This window comes from Jatropha curcas, chromosome 4 (genome assembly GCF_041381405.1).
Source record: "Jatropha curcas cultivar XTBG-Jc1 chromosome 4, XTBG_Jcur_1.0, whole genome shotgun sequence".
In the NCBI taxonomy this organism is placed as follows: domain Eukaryota; kingdom Viridiplantae; phylum Streptophyta; class Magnoliopsida; order Malpighiales; family Euphorbiaceae; genus Jatropha; species Jatropha curcas.
Window position 1 is genome coordinate 25,538,895 of NC_143154.1, and position 23,741 is coordinate 25,562,635.

At 32.0% G+C, this 23,741-nt stretch overlaps 3 protein-coding genes across 7 annotated transcripts; 2 read left to right on the top strand and 1 right to left on the bottom strand.

The window, feature by feature from the left end:
* The first annotated feature begins 1,175 nt into the window (after positions 1-1,175).
* Positions 1,176-12,305, top strand: LIG6 (DNA LIGASE 6). Of its 3 annotated transcripts, XM_012222653.4 has the most exons (19): positions 1,180-3,698; positions 3,784-3,901; positions 4,074-4,155; positions 4,871-4,973; positions 5,091-5,187; positions 5,810-5,912; positions 6,877-7,002; positions 7,254-7,301; positions 7,391-7,488; positions 7,589-7,654; positions 8,642-8,801; positions 8,955-9,062; positions 9,808-9,857; positions 10,340-10,374; positions 10,508-10,569; positions 10,643-10,804; positions 10,903-10,991; positions 11,296-11,395; positions 11,858-12,305. In XM_012222653.4, the coding sequence occupies exons 1-19, from the start codon at positions 1,361-1,363 to the stop codon at positions 12,164-12,166; spliced, it is 4,254 nt and encodes a 1,417-aa protein (XP_012078043.1). In that variant the 5' UTR covers positions 1,180-1,360; the 3' UTR covers positions 12,167-12,305. The 3 variants fall into 3 exon arrangements, 2 of the variants coding, with proteins under 2 accessions (XP_012078043.1, XP_089576362.1); XM_089720236.1 differs by lacking the exon at positions 7,254-7,301; XR_001047082.4 differs by lacking the exons at positions 10,903-10,991; positions 11,296-11,395; positions 11,858-12,305 and having other exon boundaries at positions 1,176-3,698; positions 9,808-9,931; positions 10,643-10,715.
* A 4,518-nt stretch (positions 12,306-16,823) lies between these two features.
* SGA2 (ASF1 like histone chaperone) lies at positions 16,824-19,398 on the top strand. Of its 2 annotated transcripts, XM_012222651.4 has the most exons (4): positions 16,824-16,961; positions 17,239-17,410; positions 18,543-18,658; positions 18,750-19,398. In XM_012222651.4, exons 2-4 carry the CDS (start codon positions 17,302-17,304, stop codon positions 19,101-19,103), a joined length of 579 nt encoding a protein of 192 aa, XP_012078041.1. In that variant the 5' UTR covers positions 16,824-16,961; positions 17,239-17,301; the 3' UTR covers positions 19,104-19,398. The 2 variants fall into 2 exon arrangements, with proteins under 2 accessions (XP_012078041.1, XP_020536849.1); XM_020681190.3 differs by lacking the exons at positions 16,824-16,961; positions 17,239-17,410 and adding an exon at positions 17,496-18,141.
* Positions 19,399-19,979: 581 nt separating this feature from the next.
* On the bottom strand, positions 19,980-23,442 carry LOC105638784 (stress response protein). Of its 2 annotated transcripts, none has more exons than XM_012222648.4 (7): positions 23,285-23,442; positions 22,778-22,976; positions 22,427-22,477; positions 21,068-21,309; positions 20,458-20,583; positions 20,320-20,379; positions 19,980-20,237 (listed from the first exon to the last, which is right to left on the bottom strand). In XM_012222648.4, exons 2-7 carry the CDS (start codon positions 22,950-22,952, stop codon positions 20,160-20,162), a joined length of 732 nt encoding a protein of 243 aa, XP_012078038.1. In that variant the 5' UTR covers positions 22,953-22,976; positions 23,285-23,442; the 3' UTR covers positions 19,980-20,159. The 2 variants fall into 2 exon arrangements, with proteins under 2 accessions (XP_012078038.1, XP_012078037.1); XM_012222647.4 differs by having other exon boundaries at positions 21,068-21,312.
* Positions 23,443-23,741: the final 299 nt, after the last annotated feature.

Sequence of the window (23,741 nt, forward strand, 5' to 3'; positions counted from 1 at the left end):
TCGCCTTTTTTTTTCATTTTCCAATTTAATGAAATTATTTATTTGAGTGGATCAAGTTGGGTGAATGCATATTTATCGAACTTAACTCGTATTTGTTGATGGTAGATGGACTTGTGATTGGATTTTCTAGTAACCTAGATAACGTTAGCTTGCAAAACAAGTAAAATCTCGGTCTCCCGCACATAGGATTGAAACGGCGAATTAACTCATATTAACCACCTAACTCAAAATTGTTGATTTGAGTGGATCAAGATGTGTGAATGCATATTTATCGAACTTAACTCTTATTGACCACCTAACTCGATTAATGGACGAGTGTAATTGATTTGTATTTAAAATTTATTGAAGGGACAGATGATTTAGCATCGTAGTCCAACACTAAGATATTTTAAATGATTTAGGTACAAATAATGGTATCATCTGCCTTCCACATTATACTTTTTAAGTTTCAATTAGGGTTCATTAATACATACAAAGACCGCTACATATAAACTTTTTTGATCAAAATGAAAGGATGAGGGTTCTTGGCTCAGATGGCACAAGCGTCGTCCAACCCAATTATAGGGATTGGTTTGGGATTGATTTTTCCATGTTTCCTTTTTCCTTTTTTTTTTTTTTTTTTCATTTTCCGATTTGACGAAATTGGAAAACATATTGGTAGCAATGTATGGGTCAGCTATATATATGTGCGGGCATTGGTGAGGTGTTTGACAATGCAATGAGCTCGACTGAATATGCATTGGAAACTAATATCTATATATATATATATATATATATATATATATATATATATATATATATATATATATATATATATAAAAGAGAAATAATTAATGCTAACATTAGGAAATGTAAACCATTTACCACTCTATCTAGAGCTATTTAATGATATATATAAATTTTATATTTCTCTAAAATCGATCAATTTTGAATAAGAACATAAATGACATTTTATATAACATAAATGATATTTTATATAGCTGTACGAGAATAAATTGAACATTTATTCTTTGTAATTCTGGATCAATTTGAGCTGATAAGTATTGCTCTAAATATAATTTGTAGAATTATAAAATAACTTTCTTTACCTTTACGCTTGACATTTCATTGCTTTAAGAGAATAAATAAATAAATTAAAATCTACTGATAACTTTTCACTTATAGCCCTCATTTTCTAGGAAGCCAAACAGACTGAGGATCTAACCGTTTTTTGGCGCCGAATTTCCCATATATAAACCGACAACAACGCTAGAAGGTTCATAAGAACAACCGCTTCTTGCTCTCCATTTCCCCAAAAAATGCTTCATCTTTTAGTTCCTAATACGCTACGATGAGCCACTCATAAACCCCAAATTCTCTAATGGAAACCTCAACATGTTCCAGTAAACCACCGCAAACCCTAGATTCTCTCCAGCTCTACCAAACATCTCTCGCTTCCCTTTCCGTCCCAATCCATAGCGACCATCGCCACCACCTCTCCTCCTTCCCTCTCCCGTCGTCTCTTCCTTCGTCGAAGGTCATCCCCAACACTCGCTTCCTCGTCGACGCATTTCGCTATGCCACCAGCTCCACAGTCACCTACTTCCTCTCCCATTTCCACTCTGATCACTATACAGGCCTTTCCTCTAATTGGTGCCAAGGCCTCATTTTCTGTTCCCCTACCACTGCTAATCTCCTTACTCAAGTTCTCAAGATTCCTTCGCAGTTCGTCTTTCCATTGCCTTTGCGCGAGCCTGTGATTATCGATGGGTCTGAAGTTACACTTATCGATGCCAATCACTGCCCTGGGGCTGTTCTGTTCTTGTTTAAAGTTCCTGGTAAGAATCAAGCGAGTTTTAAGATGTATATTCATACTGGTGATTTTAGATACTGTGGTTCAATGCAAGAAGATAGCTTACTGAGCCAGTTTTTTGGTTGCGACACAGTGTTTTTAGATACTACTTATTGTGATCCTAAATTTGTTTTTCCCTCTCAAGAGGAATCGATTGATTATATAGTTGGTGTGATAGATAGAATAGGAGAGAAGTATATGGGTCAAGAAAGAACTGTACTGTTTCTCGTTGCAACCTATGTTGTAGGGAAGGAGAGGATTTTGCTTGAGATTGCACGTAGGTGTAAAAGAAAGGTCCATGTGGACGGGAGGAAAATGGAGGTTTTGCGGGTTTTAGGACATGGAGAGAGTGGGATGTTTACAGAAGATGAGACCGAGAGTGATGTTCATGTTGTTGGATGGAATGTGCTTGGAGAGACATGGCCTTATTTTCGGCCAAATTTTGTTAAAATGAAGGAGATTATGGTGGAAAGACGATATTCTAAAGTTGTGGGATTTGTACCTACTGGTTGGACTTATGAAGCGACACATAAAAAAAACTTCCCAGTGAGGTCAAAGGAGACATTTGAGATCCATCTCGTGCCATATAGTGAACATTCAAATTATGATGAGCTTATGGGGTTTGTGAAATTCTTGAGACCAAAGCGTGTTATTCCTACAGTTGGTGTGGATATTGAAAAACTTGACAGTAAAGCTGCTATTAAAATGCAGAAGCATTTTGCTGGTTTAGTTGATGAAATGGCTAACAAAAAAGAGTTTTTAATGGGTTTTCATCGTGGGTCTTTGGAGAATGATGAAAAGGTTGAGATGGAAGATGTCTCTGGCTTGAGTGAGGGCCTAGGTCAGGAGAAAGGGGCAGCTTCCTGTGAAGTCAATACGCTTGAAGATAAGGATCTAGGTGTCATTTTGAACTCTTCAACTATCCTGCAAGAATGTGGTTCAAATTTGGCCATACTAAATGATGAGGGAACAAAGAAGATCATACAAGAACTTAGTGATTGTTTGCCTTCATGGGTTACCCGAGACCAAATGTTGGATTTGATTAACAACTCAGAAGGGAATTTTGTTGACGCAGTGTCTAATTTTTATGATAACGAAACACAATTTCATCAACAAGTCTTTAAACGAAAGGCATCAATTTCCTCATCTCATAATATATCTATTTCTTCATCTCCAGCCAGTATACCAAATGGGCCTGAAGCACTTTCAAAACCAGTTTCTATTAAGAGTAGCCAAGAGAGTTTGAGTTCTCCATTGAGTCAAAATCTTAAATCATCAAACACAAAGCCTTCAGTTAAAAGTCGCATAACCCCTGCAAAAAGGAAGAATGTTGAAAATAAGCACAGGAAGAAAGTAAAACCTAATCCAAAACTTGAATCTGGGGGACCAAAACAGTCTACTATTACAAGGTTCTTCAATAAGATTGTGCCTAAGGTTTCTACAGGCAGCGTGGTTGAGTTTATACCAGAGCAATGTCCAGTAGATGAAAAATCATTGCCGAATGATGACACTATATCATACAAACAGGAGATAAATCAGTTTATTCAGATCATTGATGGTAACAATTCATTAAGAGGCTATGCTGCCACCATGCTGGAGAGGACCAAAGGAGACATTAGCAAGGCATTAGATATACATTATGGTAATCCAGAGGGTAACTTTGACAAGAGTGTGGTGAGGTTGGTAGCCTCAGGTGATTCAATCCAGCCCCAGTGTCACACTAATGAGTTCTCTTCTGCTCAGGAAAAAACTGTTTCGGAGGAGGAAGAACATATGATTGATTTGTCTCTGAAGAGAGCATTGACAGGAAATGTGGCTCCAACTTATGTTGCACTACCTCCAGAAAAGTACATTCCTATACAGCATGGTCTGTTTCTTTATTTTAAAATTGATTAAGTTAAATTCTTGTATGGCGTTAAGCTCTGAAGTTAAACACTATGATGCATACACAGCATGCTGGAAGGCTGGAGAGCCTGCTCCATATATCCATCTTGCACGAACATTTGACTTGGCTGAGGCTGAAAAAGGAAAGATCAAAGCTACTTCTATGTTATGCAATATGTTTAGAAGGTCTTCTCCACTTTACCTTGTCTCTTTCCAAGTTTCTTTCTTCCTATGAAGTAAAAAATTCAAACACAGTAATAATTAACTGATGGTGATATATTATCAAAAAAAAAAAAAAAAAAAAAAAAAAAAGAAACTGATGGTGATATGTCATTTGCCATGTTGTATATCTATGCAGTTTACTAGCGTTGTCTCCTGAGGATGTCCTACCTGCTGTGTATCTATGCACCAATAAGATCGCTGCTGACCATGAAAATATAGTTAATGCCCTTCTTTCAGGAATTTATTGTTTTGTTATTTATTTACTTATATATTGTGTGGCTGTGAAAACATTCTTTTTTAATTTCTAGCCTGAATTCATTATAAAAAGTTTAACATGCTAGTTGCAATTCTTCTCAATTAACTTCTGAAGCATATTATTTCTGGCATTTTATAAGTTGCTACACTTTCTTGAATAAATATTCAGAGCATGAACATCTGTAATATGATGATATACATGTAATTAAGTTTGTGCTGTTGGAATTGGAATATCTCAAAAAAAAACTGCAGTTTTGATGTGCTTTCATATCTTCACGGTTGAACACTTGCTTCTAGAGCACAAGAAAGTAATGTGTACTTTTGCTGCCACTAGAGCACAAGAAAGTAATGTGTACTTTTGCTGCCATAATGACGCAGGAGGTCCTGACTCTTAAATTTCCATTGTGAAAATTTTAACATGCCAGTTGCATTTATTCTCAATTAACTTCTGCAGCATATCATTTCTGGAAAATAATTCACTACATAGTTTCTTGTTTACGTATTCATGGAATAAGCATCTATAATATGATGAAATTTAATTAACTTTGCTTGGCTGGAATCTAAATATCTATGAAAAAAAAAAAACTGCAGTTTTAACATGCTTTCATATCTTCACAGTTGAGGATTTGTTTCTAGAACACAAGAAAGTGATGTGTACTAATGCTGCCATTAATGCAGGAGCTGAACATAGGTGGAAGCTTGGTCACATCAGCAATAGAAGAGGCATGCGGGACAAACAGGTCCAAAATAAGGGATATGTACAACAGTTTGGGGGATCTTGGTAGGAAGTAGGAACAGATGGGTGTTTTTCTAATTTTTCCTTCACTATTATCATTTTTCTTTTTTCTCATCAACTTGTTTGGGGAATTGCTAAACAAGTATATGCATTTATTATAAGGTGATGTTGCTCAACTATGCCGACAAACACAAACATTACTTGCTCCTCCTTCTCAACTTCTTATTAAAGATGTTTTTTCCGTGCTTCGAAAGATAAGGTATGTGTACTCGAATTTGGTTTTTATTCTGGGCAGATTGGATGTAATGAAAATATCATGGATACAACATGATAACAATTGTTTTACAAATCTGAAGAATCTTAGACATGATGATACTTGTACAAGATGAGCATGGTACCAATGCTCAGGCAGCAAGAATTCAAGCCGAACTTAAACCTGGTTTTTAAATTTGTTAAGGTCTTCGCTGCCATTAGGTGTTGACTTGGCCTTAAAATCCCAAACCTATTTCAGGTTTACTGTTCATCAAGTTTCATTTCCTCTTCTCTTTTTTTCTCCTCCATTTTGCTCTTATGCTAATGCTGCAGAGATCACAGAACTATTATATGGCTTTGACAATTCAATGGTAGTGTCCACTTTGAACCCTGTTCGAAACTTGCTGAGAGATTGATATTGAATAATATGGATCTAAAACTTACTAGTTGCTTGACTAGATGCTTCTCAGAAAATTATGCTAGAATTCTTTCTAATACTATAATACCTTTTAATATTTCTGGAATTGTATAAAGGTTTTGAATTTAATTTAGGAATAATTTATTGGCAAACTATCAAGCAAGGCATTTCATTAACCTTATTCTCATTTTTGTCATATAATATTTGTCAGTGCGCAGACAGGTACTGGAAGCACTGCTCAGAAGAAGAGCCTCATTGTAAATCTTATGCGTTCTTGTAAGGAGAAGGAGATGAAGTTTATTGTTAGAACTTTGGTAAGATTGGATGCAGAAACCTTCTATTTTGAAGAATTAGTTCTTTCTAGTGGATGCATTATGTAGAGGAAGGAATGTAAATATCTTTAGTTCTCGCGCTTTACATTTTTCTTCTTCTCATTTTTGTTATTCTTTTGGATTATAATGAACCACCTATTTGATTGACTGTCTCTGTGCATCATAGAATTGAGATCTCAATTTTCTGTGGCCTTATTTTGGCTCCTGAAAGGACATAGTCTCTAAGAAGATTGCAAAGGTTATTCCAGACTTTCAGTCATTGTTAGTAAATTTTGAGTCAGTCATAGTTATATAGTTACATCAGCTGCCAATTCATTCTTTTATAATTTTTTTAGAACCTAAATATTAGGTACACTCATGTAATTTTTGTATCAGAGCTGCTGTTGTGGTAGGCTATATGTTGTATCCTTCATTCTTTACTTTGGTAAGATTTAAAAAAAAAAAAAAAAAAAAAGATAATAATAATAATAATTATGATGATTACAAAATTCAATTGGGGGTCTTTAGAGTCCAATTCTCATTGGCTTAAGGGATTGGGAGTAAGAGTGGGCTATATCAAAATGTATGGGAAGCCGAGAAAATGAACTAATTTTACTCGAGCCAAGAAATTAAAGTTTGTCTTGATTTTCTAGATCTGATTGCATACATTTTTTTATATTCTCTATTTTATGCAACTTATGACTGAATTTCTACCATAAAATACATCAATGTCCATTCATAAATATTCTTTCAAGATATCATATTTCAAACCGATATTAAGCCATATAATATAATTAAATTTGTGCCGAATAAAATCTTAATAACATAATCTTTCTATTCAAGGTTTTCATCCTTGTCCTAATTTAACCTTCTTGAGATGAGAAGGAAATGATCTTGCGTTGATCTTCAAAATCCAAGTATATTTATATAAATTTTATATATTCTGTCTGAAATAAATTCTGAATAGGTAAGGAATTTACGGATTGGAGCAATGATGAAAACTGTTCTACCTGCACTGGCCCAAGCTGTTGCTCTGAATTCCTTGGCTAATGCTTCTGAGGAACAGAAAGTTGACTTGAAGGAGAAACTTCAGGTTTTGTTTCTACTCCTAACAAACCTTGATGCTTTCTGATCCTTTTGTTTTTTCATCAGTTGATAGTGACTGAATTTGCTATTATATGTATGTGTTATAGAAGAACTAGAGTATTTTAGTAGTGATGGGAAATCAATTCTTTTTCCATTTATGTGAAAATATCAATCTGTGGGAATTATTTTTGGTTACTTTTTTGTCCAATATTTTCCATATTTTTATGTTGCTAATCCAGTATTCCTGTTACTCTTTAGTACCTTTCTGCAGCAGTTGTTGAAGCTTATAATATACTTCCAAATTTAGTAAGTTGCATGTAGTTGACCTTATAAGTTTTTTTGCATTGTTCTCTGGAAGCTTCATGCATATATCTTTCTTTGCCATATTCTGACAGGATTTGGTCATTCCTTCACTTATAAGCAGAGGCATTGAATTTTCTTCATCCACCTTGTCAATGGTGCCAGGAGTACCTATTAAACCTATGCTTGCAAAGTATAGATATACTTCTACTATCACTCTTAATTATATGTAGTGCATGTTAAATCTAAATATCTAATGAAATATTGGCTAATTGGATATCTTCCTGTGGTAGAATTACAAATGGAATTTCTCAAGCATTGAAACTCTTTGAAGATAAAGCTTTTACATGTGAATACAAGTATGCCCCCTCTTTCGTCTGGCTTGGTTCCATCTTTGAGACACTTTCCATGTCTTGCTTTTAATGTTTCAGTGCATAAGCTGATATGATTTTCTGATAGTTATTATACAACTTTGATTGTTAACATGTGCTAGATCCTCGCAATTCTTAATTTAAAGTGCTGGTTATATACATGCTTCCTTTCTTCATTTTCCTATTTGTGAACACTGGCAGTCATGTCGTTTATTCCTTAAAGTACAGAGGGAGTGCATTGAAGGTGAGTATGGAAATTAACATTGAATATTGATTTAGGTACAAGTTTTATGAATTTTTCTGTGGCTATATCGAGGGTGTTCATGGTTTTACAAACCGAACCAATAACGGCGGTTATAAATGAACCAACCATGAGGATACTCAAGCCAACCAAATCTATGAATGTGGTTTGGTTCAATTTGGTTTGCTTGGTGGTCTAAGGCAGTTTGAAAAGTACTTATTCTTATAAAAAATAATAAAAAATGGCTTCACATTAGTAAATCCTTTATGAATAAAAAAACATTTGTCAACTTATTGGTATCTAAGAACCTAACCAACCTTTGAATTTTTTATAATTTCCAGACCAAAGCAGACCAATTTTTCAAAATCATGGTTTTGGATCGGTTTGGGAGAATGTGGTGGTTCCTGAACACCCCTAGCACAAAGCATCTTAGTTTATGTTAAAATAATTTTCGAAATTAAATCATTTATTTAGAAATATTTGTAACTCTTACATGAGAAAGTGCTGAGTAACACCAAATTAGACAATTATCTATATCATATCTTTGTGTTATATGCTTTTACTGACTAAATGTGGTTAAGGTATTTCATGAATATTAAGTAGATTTTTGTTCTTTTCATCAATTGGATTGAAAAACTTTTGTACATGCATTTTTGGGAGTCTTTTCTTCAATTGTTTTGTTTTTGCTACCTTACTCATGGATTCCTCATTTGAGATGATCTCTGTAATTTCAGATATGATGGTCAGCGCACCCAAATTCACAAATTATCAAATGGTACGGTGCGTGTCTTTTCACGAAATGGGGATGAAACAACATCAAGATTTCCAGATTTGGTGAACATAATTAAGGAATCTTGTAAACCTGGTGCAGTGACTTTCATTCTGGACGCAGAGGTGAGATTTTCTTATGGCAGAAGGTTTTCCTTTTCTTTTGCTGGACTAATTTGTTAGTATTAGGATGCTTCAGTCTGCAATGGAATGACGGATTATTGCCCGTAAAGTGAACATGATTCTGTTATTTATGTTTGTGGCACTTTGTGGTTTCAGGTAGTTGCAGTTGATAGAAAAAATGGCTGCAAGCTTATGTCTTTCCAAGAACTATCATCAAGGGAGAGAGGGAGCAAAGATTCATCAATAACAGTGAATAACATAAAGGTTTGATTTGTTATCAATATAACATGGTCATGTAGTTGTAGACATAAATGCATATTGAATTGATGTAAACTGAATATTTGGTTAGAGCATCTGTGATGGTAATGAATTTAATTTATTTTCTTTAAATAATAGTTAGGAAAAATGTAAGTTACACTGCAAGTTGAATGCGTATTTTATTGAAGATGCTGAAATGTGAATGAATGGGTAGTGAAGACATTCTGGAAACTTATATACTGATATGTATGCAGCGATTTACCCTTGTGGATTATCAGAGTTTGTTGGAACTTTTCTAGACTTATGTTTGGGGACTTACCAACAACCAGAGTAGCTATTTTGGAGAAAATAGAAATGAATTGATTTAGGCAATTAAACAGACATTACTCCCTGTTAATGAGGTTATAAATTGTGGAAAACAACAGAAGATAAGGATCTAATCTTTTTACAGCAAACATGTGCTTGTAAAGGAGAGATGATGAATGAAGTTTACTTATATTTTCTGAGAATATAATATGCAACCTTCAAATTTAGATTGTATAGACCAGTTTATAATTATTTTGAATTGTGAGCTGAAGAAATGCCTGACCTAATGATTAGGTGTTAACTTTGCAATTGTTGATTATTTCATATGATTAATTGGTCTATTGGCTTTCTGATTTATTGAAGTGATGTTATGTTGCATACCTTTTCTTTTGATGATAGATATACTGACTTTTGGGCTTTTATCTGGTGTTTCCACTATGTGCAGGTCAACATTTGTGTATTTGTCTTTGATATCATGTTTGCTAATGGAGAACAGTAATTACCTTGAACCTTCTCTTGGAATTGTTTTGAGTCTTATCTGACATATGTATGCAAGGACAAATGACACAGTAAGTGTTAATTGGAGACTGCTAGCTGACCATTAAATCTCACATGCGTGTCTTTGAGATTACATGTTGCGGCTATTTTGACCTGTCTAAGGGTCAGTTTAACTAGTTCTGTTATAGTTTTGAATGTACGTGTGTAACTGTCAGGCTGTATATGACAGCAAATTTTAACACAGTTGTACTACTTACTAACATGAGTTAGCTGTTGGTCTAAAAGTTAAAATTTATGGTTGGTTCTGCATTAGCAGGTCACTAAAGTTCAAGCATTCTGGTTCCATATTTTTAGATCTAGAATGAGTAGTGTCTTATATAATATTCTGGTACTTAACTGTTGCATTCTTTTTTTTTTTTTTTTTTTAGAATAAAAAAAGAAACTAGTTGCTGATTATTCTGATCACTCTCATTATGTAGGTTGCTGGAGCTTCCTCTCCGCCAAAGACGGAAATGTACACATTTTCTTGGCCTGTGATTATGAATTTATTTTTAGTTTTGATTGGATAATAACTTGTTTGCTTGTTGCTGTTGCGGGTTTCAAATCTTGCCTTTTTTGTTTTATTCTTTGCTTCTGTAATACCACAGACCTAAAGGATTTGTTTTGTGATGAAAGGATGGGCTATTTTGAATATGCAAAGGAAATTACGGTAACTGCTCTAACCTTATCAGTTCACATGATTCATCTTTCTTCATTTGTTCATGCAAGTTTTTGTCTTGTAGATTGAAGCACATGATGCTTGTTTGACCAATGATGTAACAATTGTCAAGATACACTCTTTCCTTGAAGAGTCATTGCACTCATCATGTGAAGGGATCATGCTGAAATCTTTAGATGTTAATGCTGAATATTCTCCATCAAAGCGTACTGACACATGGCTGAAGGTTTTTCACATGGACTTGCTATTGTTTTTTTAGTTACTGCTAAGGAAGAAAATGAAGATGGACTAGTCATGGGTAATAATATCAAGTCTCCTTGGCAGGTTAAACGTGATTATGTGGAAGGAATGAATGATTCTCTTGATTTAGTACCCATTGGAGCCTGGCATGGGAATGGGAGAAAAGCAGGATGGTAATAACTCCTCATTTTTATCCCTTTGGGGTTTCGGGAACGTGCTTTGTACTGTAGTTGCTTGTAATTTTCTCTTCTTTTTCCCCTTTAATTACCCAATGAAGCTGAGGTTGGAAAAATGGGGCCAAACAAGAACACATTATGCCAACATTATTGATATCCACCAAAACATACGAACCATACTAAGAAATATAAAAACATTTTGATTTCATGTGCTTGCTATCTGTTTTATACCAGTAACCGATATGTCAAAAGCAGAATTGCTATCCATGTTTTGATTTGATATTTTATTATGTTCTTGCAGGTATAGTCCATTTCTCATGGCATGTTACAACCCTGAGAACGAAGAATTCCAAAGTGTATGCCGTGTCATGTCCGGGATCTCAGATGCATTTTACATTGAGGTAATTGTTTGATAGTCCTTATATTGCGAAGTATATGCCATGTCATGTTTGGGCTTTCAGATTTGATATTTTTCAACTCCATAAAATTCTTTCCCCAAGTATTTCATGATGAATTAGAGACGAGCGATGCTGATGCAGTTCACTATCAAGGTGCCTATTGGCAGCATATTTAATATGTCATTAGTTGCAAAGTGAGCTTGTTTCTTCTGTTTACTGTTGCTCTGTGGGATTTAGAGAAATGCCCTCTCTAGGAGACACCCACCCTAGTGAAATTTGTGTTACTATGAACCTTTAACTCCAGCAATAACAGTAAGTATAGCAGTCTAGCTTAACCTTGCTGTTGCTTTGGAGTGGTAGTTTATACTCACCACCTTTGAGACTTATCTTCCTGTTTATTCTGCATCTTGCTTGTGGAGGAATCCTCCATCATGGTAATAATTCAGTTTCAATTTTGCGTTGCAGATGAAAGAATTCTTTTCTGGAGAGAGAGTCTTGTCAAAAAAGCCACCATACTACCAAACTAACGAGGTGCCAGATTTGTGGTTTTCTCCAGAACTTGTTTGGCAAATACGAGGTGCAGACTTTACAGTTTCACGAGTTCACCATGCTGCTATAGGTTTAATTCATGCCTCCCGTGGCATCTCAATCAGATTTCCCAGATTTATCAGCTCAGTGTCAGATAGAAATCCAGAGGATTGCAGCACAGCTGCAGATGTTGCAGAATTGTTTAATTCTCAAACACGGAAGATGGATGTAGCAGCTGCAAATTGAATCGGCTGTTTTAGCAAGTATGTAAATAATCCATCTTTGTAGTCTGAAATTTTTCTGCCAAATGTTAAAAAGAAGGTGGTGATCTAATTTCACATTTATTAATGTAGAGCATGCTTTATAATGTTTGTTGGTTTGTCAACCTTTTGCTTCTTTTAGCTTTGAAATGATTGAAGCCATAGCCAAAGGGTTCTACCTCTCACATTAAACTGACCAGAATTGAATTAACATTGAAATTAATTTTATTGGATCTAATACTTAAATGTTATGCTAGAAACGAAATAAATGTTAACAGCTTTGACATTTTTGAAGTTTGAAACTTTTCTATTCATAAGGAAAAACGAAGATGAGAAACAATAATCCCCTTTAAAAATTTCTGATTATATTGAATTGTATGATAAATTGACTGACTAATCTTCGTCGGATTGGTAGCTTTGCCACAGTGAATCCAATCCAGGGCCTGTAATATCTCTTCTGCTCTCTTCTTCATTCGTCTTATTCTTGACACTGGAATTCAATTTTGGCTTTGCACTAACACAACCTTATTCCTGAAGGTTTTGAAACAACTGTAACCTTAGCAGAACTTCCAAGGAGATTTTTTGTCACCAATTCATCTGTCGGGTTCGCGTCAACTCCTTCAGAACTCTTTTTTCTTTTCAAAGGCATTTCAAAATCATCATTATCACATATCCTTCTAACACAATTTTGTTTCCTTTGAAAATTTATCAATTTGATTTGCTCTTGATCTTCTTGTTCCAATATCTCCTCTTTCTTTTTCTTTTTCTTTTCCTGTAACGCCCTAAACATTCCATCAAAAATCACCGTTTCATGCATAGATTTCAAAGATTGAAGTTGATTCAACGTATTAACAATCTCCATCTCTCTTTTGAAACCCTTGGCTTTCTCTTCTAACTCTTCCATCGAATCTTTGACCCTAACTGTATCTCCACCGCCAAATTCTTCTTCGCTTACATTTGCATAACATTCTCTAGCCCCACAATCCACAACATAACACGAATTGAATCGGTCTTGAAAACAATTTCAGATAAACAATTGTTGCATTTCACATAAAAGTGAATTATTTTTATACCTAAATAGGTCTCATCACAAACATCTTTCAGTGAATTGCATTTTGTTCCTTCGCTGTATAAATCTACCAAAATGCATTTCGCCGATGGTAAGTTATGAGAAGTCCAATCCAAACATGAATGAAGAGCCAATGCCTCTACCAAAATCGAGTCTTCATAGCTGTCGAGAGTCCCGGAAATGGCTTGAAGAAGTTGTCCTTCCGTTGTTTTGAGGACTGCTGCATATCCGGTAAGGCGAAGAGATGAGAAGATGACTCCATCGGTGACGGCCTGGCACCCATCACTGTCCGGCACCCCAACTTGGAATGTCAGTCACCATCTACATCCCGATAATTTATTTTATATATATAGTTATTCGACATGAAAATTATAATTAGCAATACATTATAAATGAAATGATACAATTTTGATTATACAAAAAGTATAACAAATCCTAGTCTATTGAACAAATCTAATTCTTTGAAAGCTTTTAGTATGTACACAATATATACACAAGCAAGTTCGGACATCTACAAGAATTTAAAAGACAAAATTAAATTATATAAATTACCATTAACAAAGATAAAAATGAAAACTTTTAAGATAAAGTAATAAAGATAAAAAACAAAATATAAAATAACATGAAATAACTTTTTGAACCGTGTATATATGCAGGAAATAATATTTAAAAAACTTTTTGTGCATTAAAATAATCAAATTGAATTTTTATATTTTTACCATATTTAAAATATATCATATTTAGTGTATAACATAATTTTTTATTTTATCAAATTGAATTCTTATATTCATACTATATTTAACATATTATATAATTTCTTACTTTATCAAAATAAATTATTTTATTATTACCATATTTTTTATATACTTTATTTAGTATATAATATAATTTCTTATTTTATCCAATGAAATTTAAATATAAATATAAAATTAATATAATCAATCGAAAATTAAATAGTCTTATTTTTTTAATTAATAAAATTAAAATCCTTAAAGATATTATATGTTTTTATGTTTAATATATACCTTATTATATATATAATATAATTTTTTTTATTTTATCTAATAGAATTTATATTTAACCAGAAAATTAAATTACATTTAACAACTAAAAAATTAAAATTCATAAAGATATTATATTCTTACCATGTTTAAAATATACCTATATATAATATAATTTCTTATTTTATCCAATAAAATTTAAATTTAAATAGAAAATTGATATAATCAATCAAAATATCATTATTTTTCAATTAATAAAATTAAAACTTTTAATGATATTTTTGTCAATTCATAAATCTGTTAGGGTCATTTTGTCGATCTCAAGATTTTCTTCCTTATTTGTATATTTATATATATTAGTGTTTTTATAACGTATATTGCATGTTGACTACACTTATTATTCGTAAGTTTACTTTTTTATGTCATTGCTTACTTTTACTTATTATTTACAATCATTTTTATTTTTTTGATATTAAACATTGATTATAATTTTGTTTTATATTATTTAGATTTTTATAATGTTAAAATAAAATTTCATATAAGATTAATGTAGATATAACGGTTAATTAATAAATTAACAATGTATATATATACACACATTTCAATTCAATTTATATTATCATCTATCTAAAATGCATTATAACTATATATGTAAAATTCTACTGTATCACCTGATAAATACGTTTCAATATATAAAAATATAGAGATATAATAATAAAAAATTATATAATTTTTTAAATTAAACTTTTTAAATGTTTATTATCCCATACATATGTTCATTTCATTTAAAGATAAAATTTTAAAAGTAAAAATCTAAAAATTTTGAAAGTTTTAATTATTTATATTCTATTTGAAAATTTATTTTTTAAAAAATATATCGAATCAAATTATAGAAATATAAAGAAAAAATATTATAAAAAACATACTTTTTTTTATCTCTCTCCTAAATAAAATATTTTAATTATAATAAAAAGAGAATCAAATATTTAAAAAATAAAATATAAAAAATTTTCAAATGTCTTATTACCATATATATATATATCTTAAAAATAAAATTTTAGAAAATTAAAAATTAAAATTTTGATATGCTAAATTATCTATATGTATTTATTAAAAAAAATAATTTTAATAAAGTATATTCAATCAATTAATAAAATATAATTTTTTAATTAATCAGAACTAATGTTATTTTATGATATTCAAATTTCATCAAGGATGTTATCAGAAATCTCATCATTCTTCTTATTTTCATATTTATATATAGTGTAGATTATAAAAAAGGTACATTATTGAATATAGTAAGAATATAATATATTTAATTACTACTTTCAAAAAATCTTTAATTTAAATGGATATAATTATTTTTTAAATGTAACTTATTCAAAAAATAAATGTAATCGGAAATCTCATTATTCCCCTTATTCTCACATTTATATATAGTGTAGATTATAGAAAAGATACATTATTGAGTATAGTAAGAATATAATATATTTAATTACTACTTTCAAAAAATCTTTAATTTAAATGGGTATAATTGTTTTTTACTTGTAACTTATTCAAGGAATGAATGTAATTTATTATTATTATTGAGGAATATATTATAAGATTTATCCTTTTATATAAAATAGAAAATATAACTCAGCAAAAATATATGTGTCTAATATAAAATTATAATATAACACGTTATATTAGTAAACTAAAAATAGAAAATATAACTCAGCAAAAATATATGTGTCCAATATAAAATTATGATATAACACGTTATATTAGTAAATTATATAATATATTGAAAGGAATTTTTTTCTCAAAAAAACCATAAAATTAATTTTATATTCATAAACTTTATCAAAAAGTAAAAAAGAAAGTACCAAAATTATAAACAATGCTCAAAAATAATGATAATAATATTAAATATTATAATAGCTATTTATGTATAATACTCATTCAATCCCAAAAAAAAATAGTTTCATTTTTTTTTACACAAATTAAGAATAAGTAGTTTATTAAAAAAAAAGAATAAGTAGTTTAACCATAACATTTATCCATCTGTTTCCATATATACCCTTATATTAATAATTCTTTATTAATATTTATAGATTTTTCAATAAAAAATTAATCTCGACATATGTTTTAATTACTTTATATTACTTTATGTTTATATTTGATTAAATATTTAGTAATTCTATGGATATTAATTATTGGCACAAATTATATTATAAGGATTTATAGAAAAATAAAAAAAGGCATTTCTAAAATTAAACATGGAATTGTTATCTTGAGATACCCTTTTATCAGAAGTGAGATAATTTTAAAAAGTGAGACTATTTTCTTGGATGGAGGGGTATATAATATTTATTATATAATTTCAAAACGTAATAAGTTAAGTCAAGATAAATATCATTTTGAGAAAATTTATTATTCTTTTATTTTTATTATTTCATAAAATAATTTTTATTTGGGAATGCTTTTTCGATTTTTAGCAATATAAATTACATAATATTATAAAAATTAACAAAAAAATATATATAAAAATAAATTATATTTCTTATAACGACTACAAATTAACGAGTTCAAAATGAGTTGGAGAAAACTAGTAATATAAAGGAAACTAAACTCAATTACTATCGAGCAAAGATAGAAAGTTCTAAATTAGAACCATCAATACCTTGGAAGTTCTAAGTACATTGCTGATTCTCCAACAAATTATACAGGTCAGCCCTAATCTGAAATTCCAATTCTCTTACTCATTTCCATTCCCGCTCCCTTTTTTCATACCAAAAACCAGTCTCCCGCCATTTGCAATTTCCATGGCTTTAATAGTTTCTTCTGGCCTTTCCGGTATAAAGTTTCCATCATCTACAATTCTCTATTCGCTTTACAACTAGAAACCCCAAAATTCAAATCTTCGAAAACCCTTCCCCTCATTTTTCTCTGTTTTTTTTTTCTTCAAATACTTATTTTCTTTGTGTTTCTCTCTGATTGGATTAGGATTCTGTTTGGGTTTTACATGAAGGTTTTGGATTCTAGGGTTTCAAATTGATTTGTTTCATAATGAGTGCTGTGAATATTACCAATGTTACTGTCCTGGACAATCCGGCGCCGTTTTTGTCCCCGTTTCAGTTTGAGATCTCTTATGAGTGCTTAACTCCTCTTAAAGATGGTATTTTCCTCTCTATCGTTAGTTATATTGTCCTCTTTTTTTTTTTTTTTTTTTTTTTTTTTTTTTTTTTGGCAATTTTGTTTTTGAAATTATTAAATTGTTTGATTTTGTGTGGATTTGGGTTAGGGTTTCTTTATATTCAATATTGGTGGTTTTTGGTCTGTTTGGTTGGTTAGAAAAATTGGTAGATGGAAAGTTGTTTGCTTACATGCAATAAAGGGGTTATTCAATTAGGGCAAAAAACTCCACAATTTAGGAGAAATTTTGAGGAAAAGGAGAAAATTTAGTGTTATAAAGTTAAACCTGGGATCCGTATAAGCCAAAGTGTTATATTTGTAGCAGTTTTTCTCTCTACTGTCAGATTCTTCTTCCTGGATTTTGAAGGCAATAGAACCATTAGGAGAAAGTTTGTAATTTCATCAATTAGGTAAAGTATGTTTTTGCTTGTGTTTTGAGGTTACCGTTTCTATGGTCCATTTCTATTAGTTACGAGAGACAGCAGCAGAGTATTTGCTCAGCCCTACTCAACTTTAATACCAAACAAATTGAAACCTTTAGATCCGGTCATTAAGGTGAATTAATTTGGCACTCTTCAACCATTATAAACCCTCCTTGTACTACCAAGCAGAGTTAAAATGCATTAAGCATAATGAAAAGAAAAAGATTTGCTTTGTGTATTTGTCCATGCAACGAAGCATTTGGGTTACAGAACTTCATTAAGTTTTCAACAGGTAATGGCATGATTGTAGACTGTTATGACTCCTCTGTAAACAAATTGCTTTGCACTTATACTTGCCATTTGAAAGTCTGTAAAAAGGATAGATAGAGTTTCTCAAACTGAGAAGAAGGTGTGGACTGGAAGATCAGTTTGCTTACCAGGTCCAAATACCACAAGTGTCTTTATGCTTCTGAATTAGTTACATCAAAAGATGAATAATTAAGCATGTGTGCAGCATAAGAGCCTAAGCTCTTACTATAGATTTCCAGTAAAATAATCTCTCCTTTTTTTTTTTTTTTCCAAATAACCTCTATTCCTCTTCTTTCTTTCCAATGGGGTGGGGAAGGGTGGAATTATTTGTTTGTACAGTAGTTATGCTACAAATATTAAACTGTATTAAATTTTTCATTGCAGATTTGGAATGGAAACTAATTTATGTAGGTTCTGCTGAGGATGAAACTTATGACCAACTTTTGGAAAGTGTACTGGTTGGGCCTGTGAATGTTGGAAACTATCGTTTTGTTTTACAGGCAATTTTTGCTAAACCCTTCTGTCTGCTTTTTATATTGGAATTTTTATGTTGTGTTTTCTGATTTCTGCTTTGGGTTGGATGCCTTCCAGGCAGACCCACCAGATCCTTCAAAGATTCGTGAAGAAGATATAATTGGTGTGACGGTGCTTTTGTTAACCTGCTCTTATCTAGGCCAAGAATTCGTTAGGGTTGGCTACTATGTCAACAATGATTATGAAGAAGAGCAACTAAGAGAGGAACCTCCACCAAAAGTATTGATCGATAAGGTTCAAAGAAACATTTTGTCTGATAAACCAAGGGTCACAAAGTTTCCCATCAACTTTCATCCTGAAAATGCTGAAGCAGCTGAACAAACTCCACATGATCCACCTGCCGAAACTGATGGGAATGGAGAGCATATGCTTCCTTCCCCTGACCATTCTCTGCATAAAGAGGAATCTTGAATCTTATGATCGTTACCAACTGATGGCCTCTCAAGTTTCCCATTCAAATTCATATAATGATAATCACTAAAAGGGCATTGCCTTTGCCAAATATTTTGTGGAATGGCATTTGGGCAACTACTTCTAAATCTTTACAAATGTTTTGAGCAAGTGATGCTAGATACTTTGGGTTAAAAGAGCTGATATTTTCTCTAAGCGACTGTATCACTACCTTGACACCTGCCTCTTGAATTGCTTACGTTTGTGATCATATTTAAGTTTGTGAAGTTCTAATTCAATTTCAGTTCTACTAGTACTATTTTCTTGCTTTACCACTGATGTATCGAAAAAGAGAGCCGTAGATGGTTAATGTATACTTTCAATTTTAGCGGAGGAAGTAGGTCTTAGTATTTTGAGCTCATTTTAGTGTTTCTTCCTCTCTATTTTGGTTTGGTGTGAGATGGGAGCTCATTTGCAGGCTTTGCAGCTTATTGGTATGGGAATTACTTGTATATATAAACACGTTCTTTCGGAATCTAATGTATCGGGTTTATAAATTAAGAGAAACAAGAGTGAGATTTTCAGTACAGCATTTAATATTTAAATTTAACTGAAGTTTATTAGATTTTAAAACCTCAGCTTCAACTATAGTTTATACTAGGAGGTTTCAACTTTCCAGTTCTAATGCCAATTGGCAGCCAAATTTACTAAAAATTATTTAAAAATTTTTCATGAACGCATTTGTAGAAATTTTAGAGAGCATAAAAATGAAATAAATAATAGAAAAAAAATAAATCAGCATAGTTGTGTCCCAATCCCAAAGTTACCATAAGTCAAATCAATGTCAACGTTGGCAAAGTGAAAGACTTCAACAATGATAATGTTTATCAATAGTAATTTAAAAAAAGGGGAAAAAGAAAAAGCTGGCATTCAGTGAAAGAAATGCAAATTGTACATAGCATTCAATTAATTCTCTTGAACAACCTATAATTAGTTAAACAAAAATGAAGTCAATCCCTCTTTCTTTCTTTCTTCCTTTCACAGTACAGAGAACAAGAATTTTGCATTCTTCAGTTCTCATTTTTTAGCCTTTTTCTTGGCTGGTGTTCTTACTGATCCCTTTGTTTTCTCTGCATTTGAAACATCTGTCCCTTCCTACAGTCAACGGTAAGCGATTAACCTTGTATGATATTGAAACATCTAAGAACACTTGATTGTCAAGAAATGGCAGTTATACCTTCTTTCTTGTTCTCTTCTTTTGCCGTTGACGCCCTTTATTTTTCTTTTTTGATTTATTCTGTATAGAAAGTTAAAAATTAGCATCTAGCCTCCAATCCCCTGTTCAATTTGCAGAAATATTCATTGAGAAACCAACCTGTCCAAAGGCCATAATTCGAGCATGCAACTCTGCAGCAGTCTCCTGGTTCTCAATTTCCCCGTCACTATTAAGCATGGCCTTCAGTCTGTTCTCCTTCAGCAACTTCTCTGACCGAATATGTCCCTGCAACAATTAATAGATCTCCATATAAGCATATAACTACTTTCTTTCAAAGGAAGAAAACAACGAGAGATGAAAGACAAATAGTAGCTCCAAATACTTTCATCTTCGTCCTAATATATCAAGTAATAGCACAAATCATGAACAGGGTAATGGAAAACCTGCAAAGAAACCATTAACAGCTTGAAAGAAAAAAATTTCTCCTGCTTGTTAAAATTGTCGACACTGGTTATTATTGCATTACTGGTTCGTTCTTCATAATACAGAAACAAACATTTGACTATGCACACAATTAAATGTTATCAGATAAGGAAAAAGAAATGATGAAAGGAAGAAAGAAGCAAAAATAGCCCTATCCTTCGATTGAAAATTAAAGACATTAAAGATTGACAAAGATTCACCTGCGCTCAATGCCAAGCAGGAGGAATATCAAAATGCAAACAGAATATTCAATTTTACAAGGAAACAAAAGCATATTATGTTTTACCTTTGAATTGAGATGAGTCCTCATTGTCTCCTCAGTCAAACAGACGATTCGAGGGCAAATCCGACACTTATAAACTGATTTGAATTTCAATACAAACTCTGGCATATTGCTTGTTGCCAATTCATTCTCGGGTACACCATTAAACTCATTCTTGTCTATAACAGCATCACGTTTACCAGATATCCGAGGGCCAACGGGTATTTGCTTGTTATTTCCATTTCCATCATCATCATTTTTATTACCTACTATCAAGTCATCACAATATCAAGCATGTCAAAGTGAAATTTCAGTTCATCAGAATGAACGGACACATAAAATTTTAACTTAAATATTGTGCTATTTACTGAATTTTGGCAATCAAAGAAAAAAATTGCTTGTATCCTTCCACTACTAGTAAAATCTCAGAACTTGCAAATGGGTAAGAAGCAGTAAACAAAAGATAAAAATGAATAACCATAGGAATATATGATATAAAAGACATTTCAGACATCATAAACTATTTACCTAAGACTGTAAATCTCATTACTACGTCCCTCAGAAAACACTTCTATCACACTATAATTTCACTAAGATAGGTTCTTGGAAGTGGTGACTCCAACTTTCAAGCATTTTGGCAGAAAGTGGTAATTTCTCAAAACTAGACGCTATAAAAACAAAGATCTTTTACCATTTCATCAGTAATGACAACATCAAGCATTAAGATTACATCCCATGCACAAGAATTCCTCCCAAGGCAATCTTGTAATTCGACATAGGTGGGAACAAAATAATGTGTTACTGACAACCAGATCAGATTCCCACTATAGAGAGCAAAATGAGAAAAACATTTGAAGATGCACAGGATAACATAAACATACAGCAAGACCTCTGTGAAATCATAATTATCCTTGCATTAGCTTCAAATGAGAAAATCACATCACTTAATTCCAATTATTGGATGTTGAAAATATCCAGAATATAAATTTGGACTGAATAATTCTCAATAGAAAATCAACCAAACAGGATCTTGCGTAATTAATGCTTATATTTTATGAAGCATACCACATGGATTGCAAAATCACCTACACTTTTGCTTTTCAAATTAAAAAACTTTAAGAGAATGGCTAATAAGGATGTCAATGAATCAAAAAATAATAGCTGTATTCATGCATAACATGATCGTCCATTTCAGAGAATATTTCATTGGAAACGATTTTTAAGGCCTCAGAAAATACATGAAATGCTATCAATAGTCAGATCCAAGCAATAATTCCACATAAGAATTATTAGATCATGCAAAAAGCATATATCATCCAAATTGAACATGCACTTCCCAGATAAAAGTTGGTTAAAAGCCTTTAATGTAAAGGTACATCCTACCTGATGAGTCTGCAACAATCTCATTTGCTGAGCTATCCTCACCCTCATATCCTGAATTATATCAAAACAACGTAAGCATCTATTATATCTATTTATTTATTAAAAAAAGAAGATAAAACATATGGGGTAAAAAGTAACTCAAAACAAAATGAGGACAATTTTTTTATAATAAATTAGCAAAAAATTTAGCAAATTACCATTAACACAACAATTTTCACAATTTCATCATTCACATGAATCAAAATTTTAATAGTAAATGCAACCATATAGCATTCTTGACCACTTCGAGCAGCAAACAACCGAGACCCGCTAAGCAATATAGAGAAAGAAAAAATGCAATGTGGTACAAACCAGACGAGGTGGAGCAGGATTCATCATTTTCTTTTGCCTCTGCAACTGGAGCATGATCCTCTGATTCCTCTGCTTCAACTTCAGAGTCATAATCAGAAGATGAAGATGAAGATGAATCCGAGGAGGGTTCATCTCTTTCACCGTGTTCTTCCCTATAGAATCGCCTCTTTATCATCCTTTATTATCAATCAAATTTCAACTATTGAAACAACACCAACGATCAGTTAAAAGCAGAAAACTACCAATGTGCAAATATCCATATTTCTTCTACGTGTCCATTACAAAAAAATGTTAGAAGAGACCAGGAAAAAACCAAAGCAACCCATTAATAGACCCCTAAAAAGGAAAAACATTGTTCTTTAGCATCTATTAGCGCAATTACAGAATCAAAACAGGAAAACGTTCCTGCCCATTAAAATTGATCAAATTGAATGAGAAGAGAATTCATATAAATACGGAAAATACAAAAATACAGGCGTCTAACAGAAAAAAAGAGGGAAAGCTTACTCGAATTTCAATTGAAAAATGGTCGACGGCTAGTCCCAAGGAGAAAGACAGAGAGGGTTTTGGGTTTTACAGGTTGCAGATGAGAGAGCGAGAAAAGAAGAGGAATCGGGTTCGGTATAAACCCGGTCCATCTTTCAGTGAAAGCCCATTAAGGAAGGGTCAGTTTATTTCTTAACCCACTTTAGAGTAGTACTCCCTTTTTTTTTTATAATTTTTAATTAATTTATACTTCTTTAATATATTTTCAATTTGATTTGGTATGGTTGAGTTGGATATTTTTGAGTCTCAAACCATAACCAAATCAATATTCGTGATTTTGAAAATTTAATAAAAATTAATCAAACTATTAATTTTGAAAAGTATAATTTTAATTGATCCAATTATTTAGACACGTGTAACCTTTTTTTTTTTAAAAAAAAAGAAAGAATAGATAAAAACAAAGAACAATAGAAACAAA